At 38.7% G+C, this 18,694-nt stretch overlaps 1 protein-coding gene across 4 annotated transcripts in view; it reads right to left on the bottom strand.

Annotated features, from left to right (window-relative positions):
• LOC149167846 (exocyst complex component SEC6-like) overlaps positions 1-18,694 on the bottom strand; it is a 504,852-nt gene that overhangs the window by 109,980 nt on the left and 376,178 nt on the right. For all 4 annotated transcript variants that reach the window (XM_089433197.1, XM_089433196.1, XM_089433194.1 and 1 more), the window contains one exon: positions 14,064-14,142. In XM_089433197.1, the coding sequence (XP_089289323.1) occupies positions 14,064-14,142 (79 nt within the window). The remainder of the gene's footprint in view (positions 1-14,063; positions 14,143-18,694) is intronic.

An 18,694-nucleotide genomic window follows, 5' to 3' on the forward strand; every position in this document is an offset into this window, starting at 1 on the left:
ATAGGCCTAGCCTCCCTACTCCATTGCCCACACCTTGGGTCAGGCCTAGAATGATGCCCCGAAAGTTGAAGCAATTAAAAGGAAAAGTGAAAAGCATAAATGGCCACACTTAATAGGAAATTGTACCACAAAATGTAAAAGATGGCTGGGACAAAAATAATTAGCACGTGGGCAAAAGCCGACACATGAGCTCTACCCCATCCATGGCCATCACCTTGGTTCCATAGCCCCTATAGGAGCCTCCTCTATCATTCAGGAACCCATGATTGTCCCAACCCTTGGAGGGAAATGAACTGCCCTACCTCAAAGGGGGTAATCACTGCTATATTATACACATCATCCTCTTGTCCTTTGAGCCCCGAGCAGTTAATTAAAGAAAACTCATAAAAGGAAAAAGGCATATAAAGAAGGGTGGAAAAATCAAGGTCGGGCACATCATGTACCACAACTACTCCCTCCTATACATTATATACCTAGGTGTGGGCTTCCCCTTATATAGCTACCCCTATGACCCATTATGTGGCCCAGGGCTACCCCTCTCATTCCCTATTCCATCTCACCTATTTGTCACTTGCCACCCCCATTAGAAGGGCGTACCTTGGACATACTATCCCCTCTAAGGGTTGAAACCACCTAATAAGGTACTTGGCTAACCCCCTTTGGAGTTTGGAGACACTAGCACATGCCAAAGCTCACTACAGAAGGGCATGCCATTATGAAGTACCCACTTTGTTATCCATAGTTTGTAAGCTCCTTTACCCAATTATTCTAATGACTGATTATACTGGAAGCCTAGGGGGCGCGTTGGATCTTATGCAATATTGCAAGTGGTTTCCATTTGGGTTTGGCTTCCCTATATGGGATCCTGACCCCCAGAGGTCCATATTGGCACATGTAGGGTGTGCATAGAGAGCCATGGGCCTCCACAACAACAGATAGCACTCCACAAATCTTCATGGATGTTCAAAGACTACTAGCGATCCACTTTCGGGATGATCGTGACATGATTGGTACACTGTGCCCAACAGTACCCCACAGGAGCCCTACACTCTTGGCAGGTGTCCTAACACTTGTACAATGTTATGGAAACATTCATTCCACCACCTGGACCATTGCAAAGGATCTACAGACCTCTCCAATTCATATGGAAACCCATGGGGACATTGATGTACCCTCAGACCCATTGAGAGCACCACAGCTCTACTACTTGGAGAACAAGGGGCCAACCCCTTGTCCATCATATTCCGAGGAATTTATTCCTCAATATGGCACTTCAAGATGTTATTGAGCCTTTGGAGGACCCTGCGACATGCATACATCATTATTTGGCCCCTTGTGAGGCTTTTTTTACATTATGAGCGAGTATGGTGGGCTTGTCACCATTAGGAGTTATTATTTGCACATTATTTTATCTTTAAGGGCCCATAGATTAATTTGAACTCCTTAGGAGGCTATCTATTGATGTTAGATACATTCATTTGTTTCATCACTTGACTTTGGATCTCTCTAGTCTTAGAGAAATTTCGCACTCTTTCCTTGGAGGATATTTTTGGAGATGGATGAATTTTGATGTATGGGTTTGGGTTATTTCTCTTATCTTGGAGCTTTGTTATACAAACAAATTGTTGGTTGGATATACTCTATAACGTTGTAAGTGATTTTTCTTATCGTTGTTATTCTTGTTGCAACATATTGTTAAAATTAGGGCTAGTAGATGCATTATTGTAATGTGGAATTGGGAAATGTTTTAGTTATTAAATGTATGGGCCCATGTTATATGAATGAAATGTCCTAGAGATTATTTATCTCTAGAAGCTTGCACCATTTGCTTTAAAGTATAAATGCTTGAAAGTCGCTTTCCTTTTCTTACTATCTACATTGGATGAAGGTCACTTTCTAGGCCTCCTTGATCAAGAATCCAAGTTCTTACTCATTACCATCCTTGACTCCATATCCCCAAGTGAATTAGGCACTGGTTCCATAAAAGGGTGATCATACTAACCTTCCTTTTACCATTTCTCCACTTTTTCCCAAGTCTAGCTCCATTGGGTCACTTAAGGCATCAATTTCCCGACAATTGGCGCAAGGAAAAAATTCGATCTCCTTTAGGCTACTACGCTGGTGGGTCCCCTCCCTCTCCTCCAAATTTGAGGCCATTCTGACGGTGGAATCTCTGGGAATCCCAAGCCCTGTCTCTAGCACCGAATCTTGCCTAGGCATCCCTAAGGCTACACATTAATACGATCAATTCAACCCTTTAAAGTGAATATTCTTGTTTGGTCCTTTCCCCTCACCTTGTCCAGTATAGGAACATCATTGGTTGTTACATTCCATCCCCGAACCTGGGTTGGGTCCACTTGGCCCTGTGTTGTCCCACTTTTCAATAAAGTCTATTTTTCAAAGACCATTTGGGATTCCAAGTTTCCAAGGTTTATAGGGATTGAAAAACTCCTTTGTAAGCCTATTCTTTCTCTCTCAACCCTCTAATCCTCACCCCTTACCCTTGGTGGACCAAGTCCCTTGTTTAAAGAGCAAGCAAGTTCCATTTTTTCATTCCATCCTGGGGAAAGGGTTTCAGGGTCACTTCTCACCTATCCATTGACATCTACTTTACAAAGTGATCCCTACACTATCAAGACTCCTCCCATCGATGAAAGTCCATAAATACTAGGGAGACTTAGTTGTGGTGACAATGGGCTAAGCCTCCACTGTTGCCCTTGAAAGCAGTTGCCCTCTTAAAAACCCCTTTTCGGTCCCCTGCTGGTTTGAGTGGTAAGAGGTTGTATGTAGACGAAGAACGTATATATCCAGGTTCTTTTCAGAACAGTAGCGTATACATTCTGATGTAAATTTGATCATGGTTTGCAGTGATAGGACTTGGTTTCTATGAAGACTAACAATGTATGGCTTGGTATATTGATGAGTGGTTGTGCATTGGTATGATTTGGTTATGGTGATTCAGTATTGATTCAGTATTCTATGATTCAGTATGGTATCTTGGTTTATTCAGTGATTGGATGATTTGATTCAGTAATTGGTTTAAGAGTTGTTACTTGGTATTGAACATAATGTTGGGTGTGGGTCCAATGTGAAAATATGATGAAAGGTGTCCTACAGGTTTGATGTTTTGAGTAAAGTGGATCGAGTCTGAAATATTATGAAACGTGGTCCATGAATGGTTTCTAAGGGTTGGAGCGTTCACTAAGGGAGTCGAAACTTCTTCCAGTGGTAGCTCGTAAATCTGTTAAGGGGTAGGTGCTCCCTTCCGGTAGGAGTTGGTAAACGAGATCAGGGGGTTGTAGCTCCCTTCCAATGGGTGTTGGAGAACGACTGGAGGTTGTAGCCTCCTACAGGTGGGTACCTGTGTGTTGGTAAGAGTCTGCGCCAATACAAGATGTAATGAAGTGTTTTCTTTATAATAAAATAAGAAGAAAGAGACGACAACAGTGGTGGTTTTCTCCCACATAGGATTTCCACCTAAAATCTCGATGTTCTATGTGTTTTACTTATGTGTTGTGATTTATTTCTTCTTTACTGCATACTAGATGGTTAATGAATTGATCATGCAATGGTTAAGTTAACTCACTAATAGAATTTATCTCAAATTAAGTAAACTGGATATACATGGTTTTACGTCACTGAAGTCGTGTACACACGCAGTTTGCATAAAGAACAATAGCATACAAAATTCAGAATATGAACTTGAAAGTTAAAGTGCATTAAAAACACTGATTCACCGCTCCCCCAGTATTTTTCCTAACAATTGGTTTCAGAGCAGGTTCCTTGAGCAGAAGCTTAACCGCTTGAGAGTGGATCAGTGGCAATGGGAAAGAAGCAAAAGAAGAAGGCAACTCAATGGAAGAAATCAGCTCAGGAAAATTGTGGCAGTGAAAGTGATATATCAGATACAGTGACATTTATAGATGTCAGCGAATATTCAGTTGCTAGAACACCTCGCTTTCTATTGATTAAGAATGAAGAAGATGGTAACAAAGAATTATCAGGTACTGGTTCTTGCTCTAATTGTGGTCCATTTCCCTGTCTATGTAATAATAATAGTGAAGATGACATTTAATCAATTGATATTTCTCTCTTAGGTAAAAGTGAAGATAATCATTATGTAGAAAAATCAAAATAAAAAATAATGGCCCTAGAAGCAGAGATTAAAAGGCTCACAGATGAGAATACAAATCATCAAAAGCTACTACAACTATTAGATGAAAGGGACTGTACCTACAAAGAAGAGATTATTAGCTTAAAGAATTAGCTGGAAGAAGGAAGAAATATTGAAGAAATGTGGAAGCAATATAAGGAAAAGGAAGATCAATGTCAAAGATTGAAGGATGAAGTAGTGTCATTAAGAAATAAACTTGGAAAGAAAGCAAATGAAGAGGATATAGCAACCAAGGGGCTTAAAGAAAGAACCACTTACTTCGAAGGACTTGAAGTAGAAATCTGATCTTGAAAATTCAAACAAGCGATATGACGAGATTCTTCAAGTATTTGAAGAACAAGAAAACGGGCTTAAGAAGGAGATCATTGAGTTGAGAACTCAATTGGAAAAGACTAGAGGTGAAAAAGAGGTTGAGGTAAGTATTCTAGAAGGTAAGCTAGCAGAAAAGGATAAGCAATTGAGATTTCAAGATAGTACTAAGATTTTGGATAACATTCTTAGTAGTCAAAGGTCTCCCTCCATTAAATCTGGTCTTGGCTTTCATGAAACTATTAAAGGAGAATCTAGTTCACAAGCTTGTGCAAGGAACTTGAAGGATAACAATGCAAAATCTGAAATTCTTGATAAAGAGATAAGAAGTCAACCAGACCAACAACCAAGGAAAGTGAATTTTCAAAGGAAATCATTTGCTCCTAACTATAGAAGTATCAATTGATTCTCTCCTCTGGACAATGATGTTGAATGTTTTATTTGTCATAACTTTGGACACTTTGCAGCCAATTACAGAAGCAGATTCACAGGAAGATCATCATCTCCCAGGTACTCAAGTTTCTTTAAGGGATATTGTTTTTCTTGCAACATATTTGGTCACAAAGCTATTGATTGCAATAGGAGGAATATGAAATAGAAATATTATAATTCCTCTACTCCCTTTTCTAGTCATGTAAGATTTTATACTTGTAACGAGTTTGGGCATGTAGCAAAAGAATGCAGGAATAATTCAATGGATTCACACAGACAACACGCTGACTTCCTCCAAGGCAAGCAACGAGACAAGAATATTGTTACCAAAACAATTGAGAAAGATGAATCCACCAACACTACTCAGCAAAAGGAAGAAGAACAAGTTAAATGTGGCCTTGCTGTGTGTTCATTTGAAGATGAAGATGAATGGTACATAGACATCAGATGCTCTCATCACATGTCTAGAGATAAGAACAAGTTTGAGTCTCTCAAGAAAAACAAAGATGGTAAAGTAACTCTTGGAAATTGTGCTCCAACAAAAGTTCTAGGAAAAAGTAGAGCCAAACATGATAAGTATACAAAAGCAGCGGATGCACTATTAGTTCAAGGACTAAAGCAGAATATTCTAAGTGTAGGTCAAATAGCTGATAAAGGACATATAATTGTGTTTATATCAACTAAATTCAAAGTTTTAGAAGAAGAGATCGAAAATGTTATAGCAAGAGGATTCAGAAATGCAGACAAATTATATGTGCTAGTAAAGAAGAATTCAGGCAGAAATAAGATGTTTAGTTCCTCTTCTTCTTCAGATTCAGAATAAAAGAAGACGGTCCCCGCTCCAGTCTATTTTTTCTTAATGTGCTCTTCTAATAGTGAATATGAGGTCCATAACCTCATGGAGAACAGGTGATGATTATCAGGTCCACAGGATCGGTGGTATATGATCTCAGAGGGAGCTATGCATATCTATCTTGATGATTCCCTATGTTGTTTTGATATTCTTGTGGTGTTGTTTATATTACTGACAGTTTATCTGATGAAGTAACAGTGAACAGGAAAAGACATGCCATGTTCGACATTTTACATTTTGTGCGTGTTTCACATGAAAGACAGTGGTGTGTATACGTGGTTTTTGATCTAAACAGTTGTGTATGCTTCTCAGTAAGGAAAAAGAAGTGGCACAGATTTAGGGGGAGCTTCTCATATGCTTCCATCAATTATTATTGCCATTACTGGTTCTAGCATTGATATGTTACGGTTTGTTGATGATACCCATATGCTACTTAGGAGTGATGTTGGTTCATGATCAGCTTATGAGTTGTTGAAAAGTCTTGTATTGTTGTTGATCAAATGGTTCTTTGGTGCATTTGATGATTGATGAGATGGATATGATCAGATTTGATGATGAATAGATGGTACAAGTTTAGGGGGAGCATCTGTTATGCTTCTAAATTCTAATAGTTCATTGTTGGCATTATGGTTTCCTGAGCACTCTGTATTGCATTACGTTGAGTACATATCATTGTTGGTGATCTAGATATATGGTTATTGCTGTTGGTACTCTTGGTTTTCACATATTGAAAAAAATATGTGTTTCTTATGGTACAAGAGATTGATATATCTACTTGAGGATTGTGGCTCTTCCTATATGAGGAGCGAGTGTGCTAACCTTGATAACATGAGGTCAAGGGGAAGAGTTGAAGACAAACCTTTATTGCACTATCTTATGGTTGTGTTATATTTGTTTGATGATACTTGGAAGCACTACACATTTGGTCACATGTTGATGATATTGGAAAGATTGATGCTACATCGTCTTATCTTACATATTAAGGATGTTCATGTTGTTGTCTATGTTACTACTATCAAATGATTATGTTACAGATGCACATTTGGTGCATGGTGGTTGTTGATGACTATCATGGTCTTGCTATCTCAATATTGATAGTTCTTGTTTTTGGTTATAAGTGTCATATATATCTCTTGATGTAAAGGTCATGAAAAGACCCATGCTGTAAATCATTGTAAAATTCAGTCATGTATGGGCTATTGGGGTCAAGTCATGCCATGTATGTAATCCATTATTTTGGGACAATGATATAAACAATGAGTCCAATATGTAAACCCAATATGTTGGGTGTATGATGTGATCATGAGTCGTCCATGATAGGAAAGGTCATTTTTGGTTGAGTCATAAAGTATTGTACTCTATTGAATATATTCAAAAGATTCAGCATACGCTCAGGGGAGCATGGTCAATATGCAAACTTTATAATTCATATCAGCATATTAGTCTTACAGCAATGAGAACTACAAGGGCAGTACTTCATTCAGCCTGATTTATCCCTTTTCCCTTGATGTCAAAAGGGGAGAGAAACTTGGTGTTTGGAGAGAGTACTTGGAGAGAAGTCTCGGTGTTTGCAAGTGTGTTTGCAGGTGGTGTCCAAATACCAAAGTGGTTGCCATCAAGTCGAAAGGGGGAGATTGTTGGCATTATGGCTAATTTGTTGTTCTTGATGGCAACCTGCTTGATAAAGATGTACTTGATGTCAACAGTGTGATAATATGATGATTGTGGAACTCATATAGATTGGTCTAAATGCTACAGAGGATATCGACAGGGAAATGACAGTTCAATTACAAATGAAAGACAAAAGTAAAGTTTGAGAAAGTATACGTGGTTCCCATGAAGAAGGGTCTCATACATACGCAGGTCTTGTGAGTAAAAGTCGTGTATAGAATCCGAACAATGGAAATCTGGATATCAGGGGTTATTACCATGGCATTGGCCCATAGTAATTGCGGTGGCAACGTTTATTTGATCCTGTCAACAAATACTAATGACATTACCAAAGGATTTACCTGAGGTATTGGTTAAGGCAAAGGCTATATAAGAACATGGAGATCAAGGTGTTAGGTGTGCAGGTAAATGGTTTATAATGTGTGATTTAATCTACAACAGGTGTCCACCAGGGAGCATGGAGATGGCTCAGATATGATAAATCTAAAATGAATACACATTGCTTGATCTGTTTATGTTAACAATGATAGATCTATGATGATGGTATGATCTGCATATAATGATGTGTGACTGTAACAATGTGTATGCAAAGATTTGGGTTTGACAAATGTTGTGATTTGCAACGAAGGTATGATTTGGTAATTCAAGATTTGTACATTGATTTGTTTCTGGGCAGTGGCGTACATACGCAGATGTGGTTCAATATTGTCGTGTATAAATTCTGTGATAATTTATTCAATGTGTTTAAGTATATATGCAGGTGGTGTGCATGGTAATTGCATACATAAGTTGATCTGTATTATAGAAGTCGCGTATATTTACTAGGGTTTGAATTGTTGCTTGATATTGATAGTTGATGATGTTTGTTCTATTTGTTGTTGTTTGTCGATGATGTCTTGATCATGATGATCTCTGTCTGGGAGTGTTGATTGAATTGACTTAGTTGTGAACTAAAACAGTGATCAATTATAATGATGCAGAAGTGTGACTGGGTATGGTTCAATGATTTGTGAATGGCTCAGTAATTGATTCAGTGGTTAATTGATTCATTTAACTAAATGATTTAGCGTTCAGTAATCTGAGATTTGTACTCAGGTTGTCTACAGAGGAAGTGTGTATATATGTAGGTTCTCTTCATAGCATTAGTGTCTACATTTTGAAGTAAATTTGATCAGGGTTTGTAGTGACAGCACTTGGTTTCTGTGATGACTAATAGTGTATGGCTTGGTATATTGATGAGTGGTTGTGCATTGGTATGATCTAGTTATGGTGATTCAGTATTGATTCAATATTATATGATTTAGTATGGTATCTTGGTTTCTTCAGGATGATTTGATTCAGTAATTGGTTTCAAAGTCATTACTTGGTATTGAGCATAATGTTGGGTGTGGGTCCAGTGTGAAAATATGATGAAAGGTGGCCCACAAGTTTTGATGTTTTGAGATAGGTGGATCCAGTCTGAAATATTATGAAATGTGGTCCACGAAAGGTTGTTGAGGGTTGCAGCCTTTAGTAAGGGAGTCATATCTTCCTTCCAATGGTAGCTAGTAAATCTGTTCAAGGGATAGGTGTTCCCCTTCAATAGGGGCTGATAAATGAGATCAGGGGGTTGTAGCTCCCTTTCAATGGGTGTTGGAGAATGAGTAGAGGTCGTAGCCTCCTGCAAGTAGGTGCTTACTTGCTGGTAAGAGTTTGCGCCAGTACACTGTGTAATGGACTGTTTTCTTTATAATAAAAGAAGATGATAGAGACGACGGCAGCGGCGGTTTTCTCCCACATTGGGTATCCACCTAATCTCGATGTTCGATGTGTATTGCTTATGTGTTGTGATTTATTCGTTATTTACTGCATCCCAGATGGTTAACGAATTAATAATGCAATGGTTAAGTTAACTCACTAATGGAACTTATGTCAAATTAAGTAAACTCAATATACGCGGTTTTACTTCACTAAACTCATGTACACACGCGGATTGCGTAAAGAACAGTAGCGTACAAAATTTAGAATATGAAATTGAAAGTTAAAGTGAATTAAAAATACTGATTCACCCCCACCCCCTTCTCAATATTTTTCTTAACAACAATGACTCTTAATGGATTTCCTTCTTCATGGGATCCATTTGTACAAGGTATTTGTGCACAGGCTGACAGATTGTGTCCAAGAGGAAGCCAGATTGTTCTCCAAGAACAACTTGCAAATACCTCAAGATGAAGAAACCCAAGCCCTTGCAACTCATGAAAGGAAAGGAAAAGGAAGAAGAAACATTGATAAGAAAAATACAGGTGGAAGATCAGCTCTAGTTCTAGATTGGAAGAAGAAGGATCCTTCAAAGATCAGATGCTTCAAGTGTCATAAATTTGGTAACTATTCTTCCCAGTGTCCTTAGAATAAAAGGAAGGGAAAGCAGCTTGCATCAGTAGTCGATGCTGATGATGATGATAAGAATCTACCAAAGAAGAAGACAAAGGAATATAAACTTAATGAGATTGCAAATGGACTTCAGAATTAATATTCCTTTGTCTCCACTCTTTAAGGCACTAATACAGACGTTAGTGATATTTCGATGCTGGACAAATGTGCTTCTAGATACATGACAGGTTCACGAGATTCTCTCACATATTTAACAAAAATGGATTGAGCATTACATGTGGAACTTGGAGATAATACCAAGTATGCAATGAAAGGAGTTGGGACAACATCGTTTCAGCTTCAGTCCAGAGATTCTCTACACATAGAGATGTATTGTTTGTACCAGGATTGAAGAAGAACCCGCCCTCTATTTCAACGTTGGAAGATAGAGGTTACAGAGTTGTATCTATAGATGGTCAGGCTCTTGTATGTCCTAAGGGCTCAGGCATAGACTCAAGAGGAGTGATTGGTGTTAGAGAGGAATGATTGTATAGATTATTAGGACATCCAACCCAGGCATTAGTACATGACAATATCAGTTTATGTGAGTTATGGCATCGGATATTTGCTCACCTGCATTACAGGGCTTTGCCAACATTGAGGAGGATGGTTACAGGTCTTCCAGAGCTCCAAGCAAAGCATGAGGGTGTTTGTAGGGGTTGTGCACTTGGCAAGAATGCCAAGGGATCTTTTCTGAGCAATGATAGTAGGCCCTAGGGGATCTTGGATCTAATGCATTCAGATGTATGTGGATCGATGACAATATCATCTTTGGGTGGTTTCTTGCACTATGTGACATTCATTGATCATTTCTCCCAGAAGACATGGATGTACTTCATGAAGACCAAGGATGAGGTCTTCAACGGGTTCCAAGAGTTCAAGGCTTAGATAGAGAACTTGATAGGGAAAAAGATCAAGGCAATGTTACTTGGGAGCGGGAGCGGGAGCGAAAGTGGGGAGCAAGAGCGAAAACAGGAGCGGAAGCGACATTTTCAGAAGCTCCTGGTTTGGGAGCGAATCCCGGAGCGATTTTTTAAAAATATATATATATTTTATATTTTTTAATTTTTTATACATATATGTCAACAAAAACATGTAGAATGATGAATTATATATATATATATATAAAAAAAAAAAAAAAACATAGATTGATCATTGAACCATATCACATCAATCATCTAGAAGTTATAATCTTCATTAACCATGTCCACAAGCTAGTAACATACATATTACAACTGCAACATATTGAGTCTCGTGAATCATGATTCATCAAATTCAATCTTAGAGTTTCAACTTCAAGCTTTCAAAATTGAAAATTCAATATATAACATTTATCATCATTGATCACCAAAGTTGTACTTGTAAGGTTTAAGCTAAGTTTAACCATTCCAAGAAATAATATCTTAGATATTTCTAAGTTCTAACTTCTAATTGTTAACATGAAATGAAATGTTATAAAATGAAACATGAATAATGAAATGAAATGAAACAACTTTAGTCTTTCACGAAGCATCATATTCATAATTCACAATCATTACCAATGAGTTAAAATTGCCAACTTCAAACTTCAAATTTTCATTGTCACAATTACAAAAAATATCATTATGATATGAAAGAGTCAAGAGCCAAGAGTCAAGGACTCAAGACTCAACAGTTATGAAAACTAATAGAAACTAGAAAAGACAAGTAAACTGTAAATCTACAAGTGGCCCTTGCCACGAGAGTCTCCAGGAGTGTAAGCAGGTCTTGGTGGTCTTCTAGGAGTCTCCCGCACAGACCGACGACCAGAACTAGAAGGCACATGCCCTCCACGTGAGGATGTAGATGGAGGTGGCAACAGCAAAGGAACAAGACTCGGAACTCAAGCACTGTTACTGGATGGTGGAGGTGGCATGGCTGCTGCAGCTACTTCATCTTCATCCCTTATAAGTTCCTCTTCACTCCGAGCTTTAATTTTCGCTCCGAGAGCGACGAGAGCGACGCTCCCGAATTTGGCAGGGAACAAATTTTTTTTATCAGGAGCGTGCTCCTGAAATCGCTCCCGTTCGGGAGTGATTTTGGGAGCGCACTCCCGACCCGCTCCTGCCAGAAGTGCGGATTGGGAGCGGGTTCGAAGGAGGGGGGAGCGCCCCCCCGCAACTCTGGATCAAGGTTTTGAGGTCAAATAAAGGAGGAAATTATACTTCCAGTGACATAAGTGATTTCTGCAAGGAGGAAGGGATCGAGAGGGAGTGGGTAATTCCTTACAACCCTCAGCATAATGGGGTTGCAAAAAGGAAGAACAAATCCATTATGAAGGTTTTCAAGGCGATGATTCACGATCAGGTTTTACCCATGTTCTTATGGGTAGAGGCATCCAGCATGACAGTTTACGTTCCAAATAGGAGTGCTCACTCGATATTAGGGGACAAGACTCCTAAGGAGGCATTCACAGGGGTGAAGCCAAAGGTCAGTGATTTGAGGATCTTTGGTTGTCCAGTATACATCCACATGCCCAAGGAGAAGAGGAAGAAGTTAGAACCTTCTGGGAAGAAGGGTACTTTTTTGGGATACAGTGAGACTTCGAAGGCCTACAGGATCTACATTCCAAGACAACGTCAGATTGAGGTTAGTCAGGATGTTACTTTTGATGAGGAGGTAGCCTTCAAGAGGTCTAGAGAGTCTCATATGGAGATTGATAGTGAGGAGCAGGAGGCTTTGAAGGATGTGGGTAAAAATCCCTCTAGTCTTGTTGTTCATCCTTCAAACTATCAGGAGGAATCAGTAGAGTTAGTAGACCCAAGAAGAGGCCAACATGGCTTCGTGACACATTGCAGGATGCAAAAAGGCATGCAGCTCCCAATGGTACTTTCAAGGAGAGCAAATATTTTGAACCTTCCAATTATGAGGAGGCAGAAAGCCAACAGGTTTGGAAGGATGCTATGATGGAGGAGTATCACTCCATCATGAGGAATGATGTGTGGGTGCTAGTTCGAAGACCAGAAGGGAAGTCAGTAGTGACTTCCAAGTGGATCTATAAGATCAAGCACGCAGCAGATTGCAGCATTGTGAGGATGGAAACGAGGTTTGTCACGAGAGGGTTCTCCCAGAAAGAGCAAGAGGACTATGAGAAGACTTTTTCTCCATTCACCAGGTACACTTCCATCAGAGCTATTATTTCTCTTGCTTTAGTTATGGGTTGGAGGTTACATTAGATGGATGGAAAGACCGCATTCTTCAATGGTGTGATTGAGAAGAAAGTGTACATAGAGCAACCTCAGGACTTATGATACATGCGAAGGAGTCTCATGTTTGCAGATTGAAGAAGGCTTTGTACTGTTAAAAACCACAGCACTTCCTTTAGCTTAGAAAAAACAGCCCTCCTTTTCATCAAATTCGCCCAATACTGACACTCTGCCTCATCATTTCAGATATTTTACAGTTATGGGCCATCAAGGTTGCCAGGGTTCACACTCAGTCCCAATTACAATAATTAACTCTTCTCCTTTTGTTTGAATGAAGGGAGCACAACCATCAGGGTTTGAACATAGATCATCATCACAATGACTGCTCCAACAAATTGCCAAGGCCCAAGACCACAGCCTGAGAAAAAACAAGAGGATCATTTAGCTTCACTCACTATTTTACTTTTATTCTCATGTATAGTTTGAAAAAGAGGATAGGCAAGCAAAGAGTTTCATTAATAATTGTCAATTGTGTATTGCCAACAGGTGTAGAAAGGTGTTTAATTGATAGGAATGATACCTCAACTAGATCTAAATGGAGAATTAACTGGCTTGTCATAACATTCATATCTTTGCATTCCTTGAAGTGTATTCTACCATTTGAAGGAGTTCACCCTCTGTTAGTTACACTCCATTATTAGACATTCCAAATCACTTTCACTGTAGACCAATTTTCCTCTGAACCAGTTGAATCACTTGTGTCTCCAATGTCAAGAAAATGTACATCCAATTTCCTATGCTATCATGGAATTTATGATTTCTTCCTCCTAAAATTTGATTACTTCTGTTTATTGAACAAACAGTGTGCACAAAATACATGCGTTTGCTAAATGCAATGTACATACAGGCTAAATGGTTCTAGAGAAAACAGTTGGCATGATTGTCAAAGATGGCCTACATGATGCATCATGAACTAGAATTGTATTTTACACCAAGAATCGAAATAAAAATATATTAGAAGGCTATATCGTTTGAGATATAGAAGTCAAACCTTTTTGGTAGAGTTTTGCAAGCAAATCCTTGACACCAGGATCCTCAAATATTACATTAACAGTCTGGTGCACCGCTTCCTGTAAAATGGAACAAAAATGGTTTCAATCCCCACTTTAAAATTATAGCAAAATAACCACAGTTGGAAATAGTCAAACCATTACAAGCATTGATTTGCAACTAAAAGTAAAGGACTCTTCCTGCTTCTTAACAGTCCAAAAATTAACTGTATAATTCGTCACATACTCCTTCAAATAAAACACTATCATGTTCAAAAATCTCCACAATTCTAATTACAGCATGGCCTTACAAGTTTAATATAAGCAGCATTTGCAAAACAATTAGCGTCTTTGAAGTTCAATGTGTTACCCCTCATGTTGACATGACTGATAAAGATATATTTGCAGGCACTTACACACCTTATTTTTCTTTGCCAGAGGATAGTTGAACAAAATGGTCCTCTTTGAAGAATCATATGGTTGATGCTCTTCCTGGCTGCTTTCTTGCTAATTTCATGCTACTTGTTATGATGTTGTTGGATGGTATCCTTTTCCATTTATGTGCTGAATGCTTTCAAGGTGTTGCTAATTGCTTCATGATGATACTCCTTAGCATGACGTGTTGGTTATGATGTTCTGACCATCTTCTAGGAGTGTCTCAATTATTTACATGTCTATTTACTTTGTTGAACACATTTGCCGAGATAGACAGTGAACTTCATGGAGCACCTACTTCATTGACTCATTTGTAGGCACCCTAAGGGGGGTGAGCTAGGCTTTTGTAATGACATGCTATCTAATTTTTCAAGAGGCACATACACCGCCTTTGGGCAACCCTCTAAACAACTTAGGGATCCTTTTGAGGATCATGAAGACTAATTGAAAGAATGACCTTCCCCTATAGGGAAGGTCATTCTTTCTTTGATGGGAGAGAAAGAATGACGATTTGGAGAAGCAAAATTATTTTCCCCCTTTAGTCGGAACTTTGGGTGGTTCTCGGAAGAAAATAGCGAAAAAGATTATCCCTAGGGTTGATACCAACAGGAATGTATAAACCAATGCTTCCATAGATTTGATTTGATCGTAATTTACTTCATAAATTTGATGAGCGAGCTTGAATTGGGTGGGCACTTCAGTGGTATTGACTTTTGAAGCGCTTACTTACTAGCTAAGTCACAGGACACGTCCTCCAAGGTCCCGTGTCCCGTATTTTACGTGTCGGACACGAAAATGGCCCTAAAACGTGTCGAAAACGTTTTTCATCGTGTCCTATAAAATGTAAAACGTATTTGCCGGTTTTCGTCGTGTCCTACATCTGGAAAACGTGTATTCCGTTGATAGAAAACGTTGCCTGCATAAGTTGCAATTTTTTTGAAAGAAACAAATAATTTTTTAGTGGGGCAGCTTAATGATCAAGTCTAGGCCCTAGTATTGATATGCTATTCATGGTAATGTTAAATTCTTAAAGTAAAAGTGACAACATTCTCCTTAATCTTCATTTTCATCCTTTTACTTAAATTTTTAACATTACCATGAAATGACTCAGGATGTTTGAGAGTGGTTCCGGCCTCATTGGATTTCATATGGAGAAAGTAGAATTTTAGATTTCATTCAAAATGCAACAGACTTATCAGTTTTTCAGGATTTCAGGATTGGAAGATTGTAATGTTTCCAGGTGACACCCCCTGCCCGGGCTACCCCTGCCACCAGTAGAGGACATGGTCTAGCTCCTGTAGCTCCTACTTCTAGTTCTTCAGCTTCTAGAGCATAGCAAACTCCACTGCCAACTCCACCAGCACCAGCATCTACATCTAGAGGGAAAGGGAAAGCTGTGGCATTTTCTCGCAAGAGGGGCAAAGGAAATCAATAGGATTAGACTTTAGTTATTTTCTTATGTGCTTGTAAGTTGTACATGAACAATGAACATTGAATATTCAAGAATCAAGACCAAGCATATCACATTCTGATTTCTAAATAGTAAATTTTGATTCTATTTATTTTTTTAAGGTGAACTATAAACTTTGAGAAGTAATTATATTTTAATTTGATTAGATAAGCTGCAACCTGTAATTTAATATGGATAAAAAACTATATTTCGGTATATATATATAGAGATATATATTAAATATATATAAAACATGTCCCCCGTGTCCTATTTCCAGGTCGCTGCGTTTCGTATTGAATACTCGTATTTACGTGTCCTCCGTGTCTCGTGTCCTCGTGTCATGTGACTTAGCTTACTAGCATTGGATGGAAGTTGATCGCACAAGAACAACCGTGGGTGGGTAGATGGGATCCTCAGAACTTCTTCAATTTGTGTCTATGTTATTTACATGACAATATTCAACAAGATAGACAACAATTTTGATGGAGTGCATACCTTGTGATGTACTTCGAACTCGAAGGACCCCAAGGGGATTTGATGATGATACCTTGTGAACCCTTTTAATGGAGCATTCAAACTCTTGGAATGTCTATTGTACTTCCACAAGCATATTTAACACAATATATACTTAATTCTCCTTGAATAATCCCCTCCTCTGCATGCTTCCAAAATCATAGAGTTTCAAGGAATGGTCGATGGATCTCTTGGTTTTCTTGAATCTATCTAGTTTCCATGGTCATGTTAGAACAAACAGACACAACCTTGGCTAAATGCCCTACCTCTTGATGGACTTCCAATATTTCGCTTCAATATAGGGGGTTTTCAGCTCGGTCACGAATCGGCACTCCTTGGTTGAGGGTGTTCTAGTTTTATTGTGTCCATCATACTCCTATGACCACATTTGATAGAACAGATAGTGTTTGGAGTGAACACTCTACCTCTATCATGGATTTCCACCACTTATCGACATGTTCAATTAATTTTTAGTTTGTTGGAAGAGGAGTGATTACGTGGAAACTCTCCATTAGTGTGTTCTTGGTTTCACATGTTGTAATGTCCCTTTCCAAGAGGATCAATTTAATTGTTTGTTTTCACTTGGAGAGAAAAAACAACATTAAAAGGTGAAATGAATAATTAAATTAAAAGGGGTCATAAAGAGAAAATCCATGGTATTTTGATGACCCATGGTATTGACCATGGTATTTCAGTGACCCATGGTATTTTACCTATGGCATTTAAAAAGGAAAAGTTATAAAAAGGGAAAATGGGAATTCATTTGGGTTATGATTGAGTATTGATATTATCATAGTAGTTCCAAGAGCTCAAGTAGCTTACGGTGCGAGGGAGAAACCCTCGATATTTCCTAGTTTTAGTTTTGAAATATACACCTTAGCTGGTGGTGGTTGGTTTTGAGGATAGTCTCCTAAGCATCTCATTCCCCCCTTACCCAGCAAGGGGCCTTGTGTGTTGGTTGTCTCATTTTCATGGTGTGCTTTTATTTGGCTTAAAATTAACCTTACACCGAAAACACATTAAAATAGAATTAATTCATTTAAGTAGAATAAATTTTTTATGTTTTAGATTAGATTTCAATTTTGCAAAAGTAACAAATCTTTCCCCTTCAGGTCCTGTTATGCTCTCAACCATTGCAAGTGAAGCTTGATCCTTGCGCATGATCAGAGAGGACTTGTGTGGCTAGATTAGTTTAACTAGGGAAAACCTCTTTTAACTATTTATCGTAAGTTTGGGGCAAAAGAAACTATTGTATTGTGAAATCAAGGGAGTGAGCTAAGCCTCCTCCTATTGGATCTCCAAGCCACTGTTGATTGTTAAATTTGGCAGTTTCAGGATGAATTTCCCCATGGAGAAGCCCAACCACCCCAAGGAGGAACCTCTCTTCATCAGAGAAATTTTCAAAATGCTCAAAGGAAAATTACTTCTTTGAGTTTGATAAGTTAACCCAGTAAAGATGACAAGTCAACCCCACATGTTTGTAATTAGCCCTAACCTTATATAAATAGGCCATCGTTGATCTCACTTGGAGACCATCCCATCACATCACATATTACATCGAAATTGGCCCGTACATCTATGAAATTGCAGGTTGACTTCACACATGTGAAGGAGGAGAAGGGGATCTGTTTGACCTGCATTGATTTTCTATTTTGGGACTGATTTGACCAGCATTGACTTTGTTTTGTTTGGGCTATCTCCTGTTGCTTTGATCGAGCTCTTGGAGGGAACTTTCACCGCATGTATTGAAGGGTTGACCTAAATATTTTGGGCACTTTGATTGGGTTTGACCACAAGTTTGAAGCAAAGGTTTGACACGGGTTGACCTTGAAGTTTGATAGAACTATTGGTAGAATTTGTGGACTGTTTTGACTGGGCTTGACTGAGGAAGGAAGGCCGCATTCATTGTTGGGTTGACCAAATTATTCTGAGTTGTTTTGATCATTGACTTCGACTAGATAGGGTTGGCCATTGACTACAGTTGATTGTACTTTCATAGGGTCGAAAATTGCAGACTGGTACTTTGACCAGATTTGACTTTATCTCTCATCATTGATTGGTTTTTTTGGATTGGTGATTTCGAAGTCAAGGCTTTTACCTTTGACTAATTGTTGGATGTACTATTTGGACTATGTATCTCTTGATGAACATCAATTGACTAATAGAAGAAGAAGAATTGATCAAAGGGTTTTCCCCCTTGTGGGGTTTTTCCTTGGTCTTTGACCAAATCTCTGT

This window comes from Pinus tabuliformis, chromosome 5_1 (assembly GCF_031772625.1).
Source record: "Pinus tabuliformis cultivar Carrire ecotype Pingquan chromosome 5_1, CPIR1, whole genome shotgun sequence".
Lineage (NCBI taxonomy): Eukaryota > Viridiplantae > Streptophyta > Pinopsida > Pinales > Pinaceae > Pinus > Pinus tabuliformis.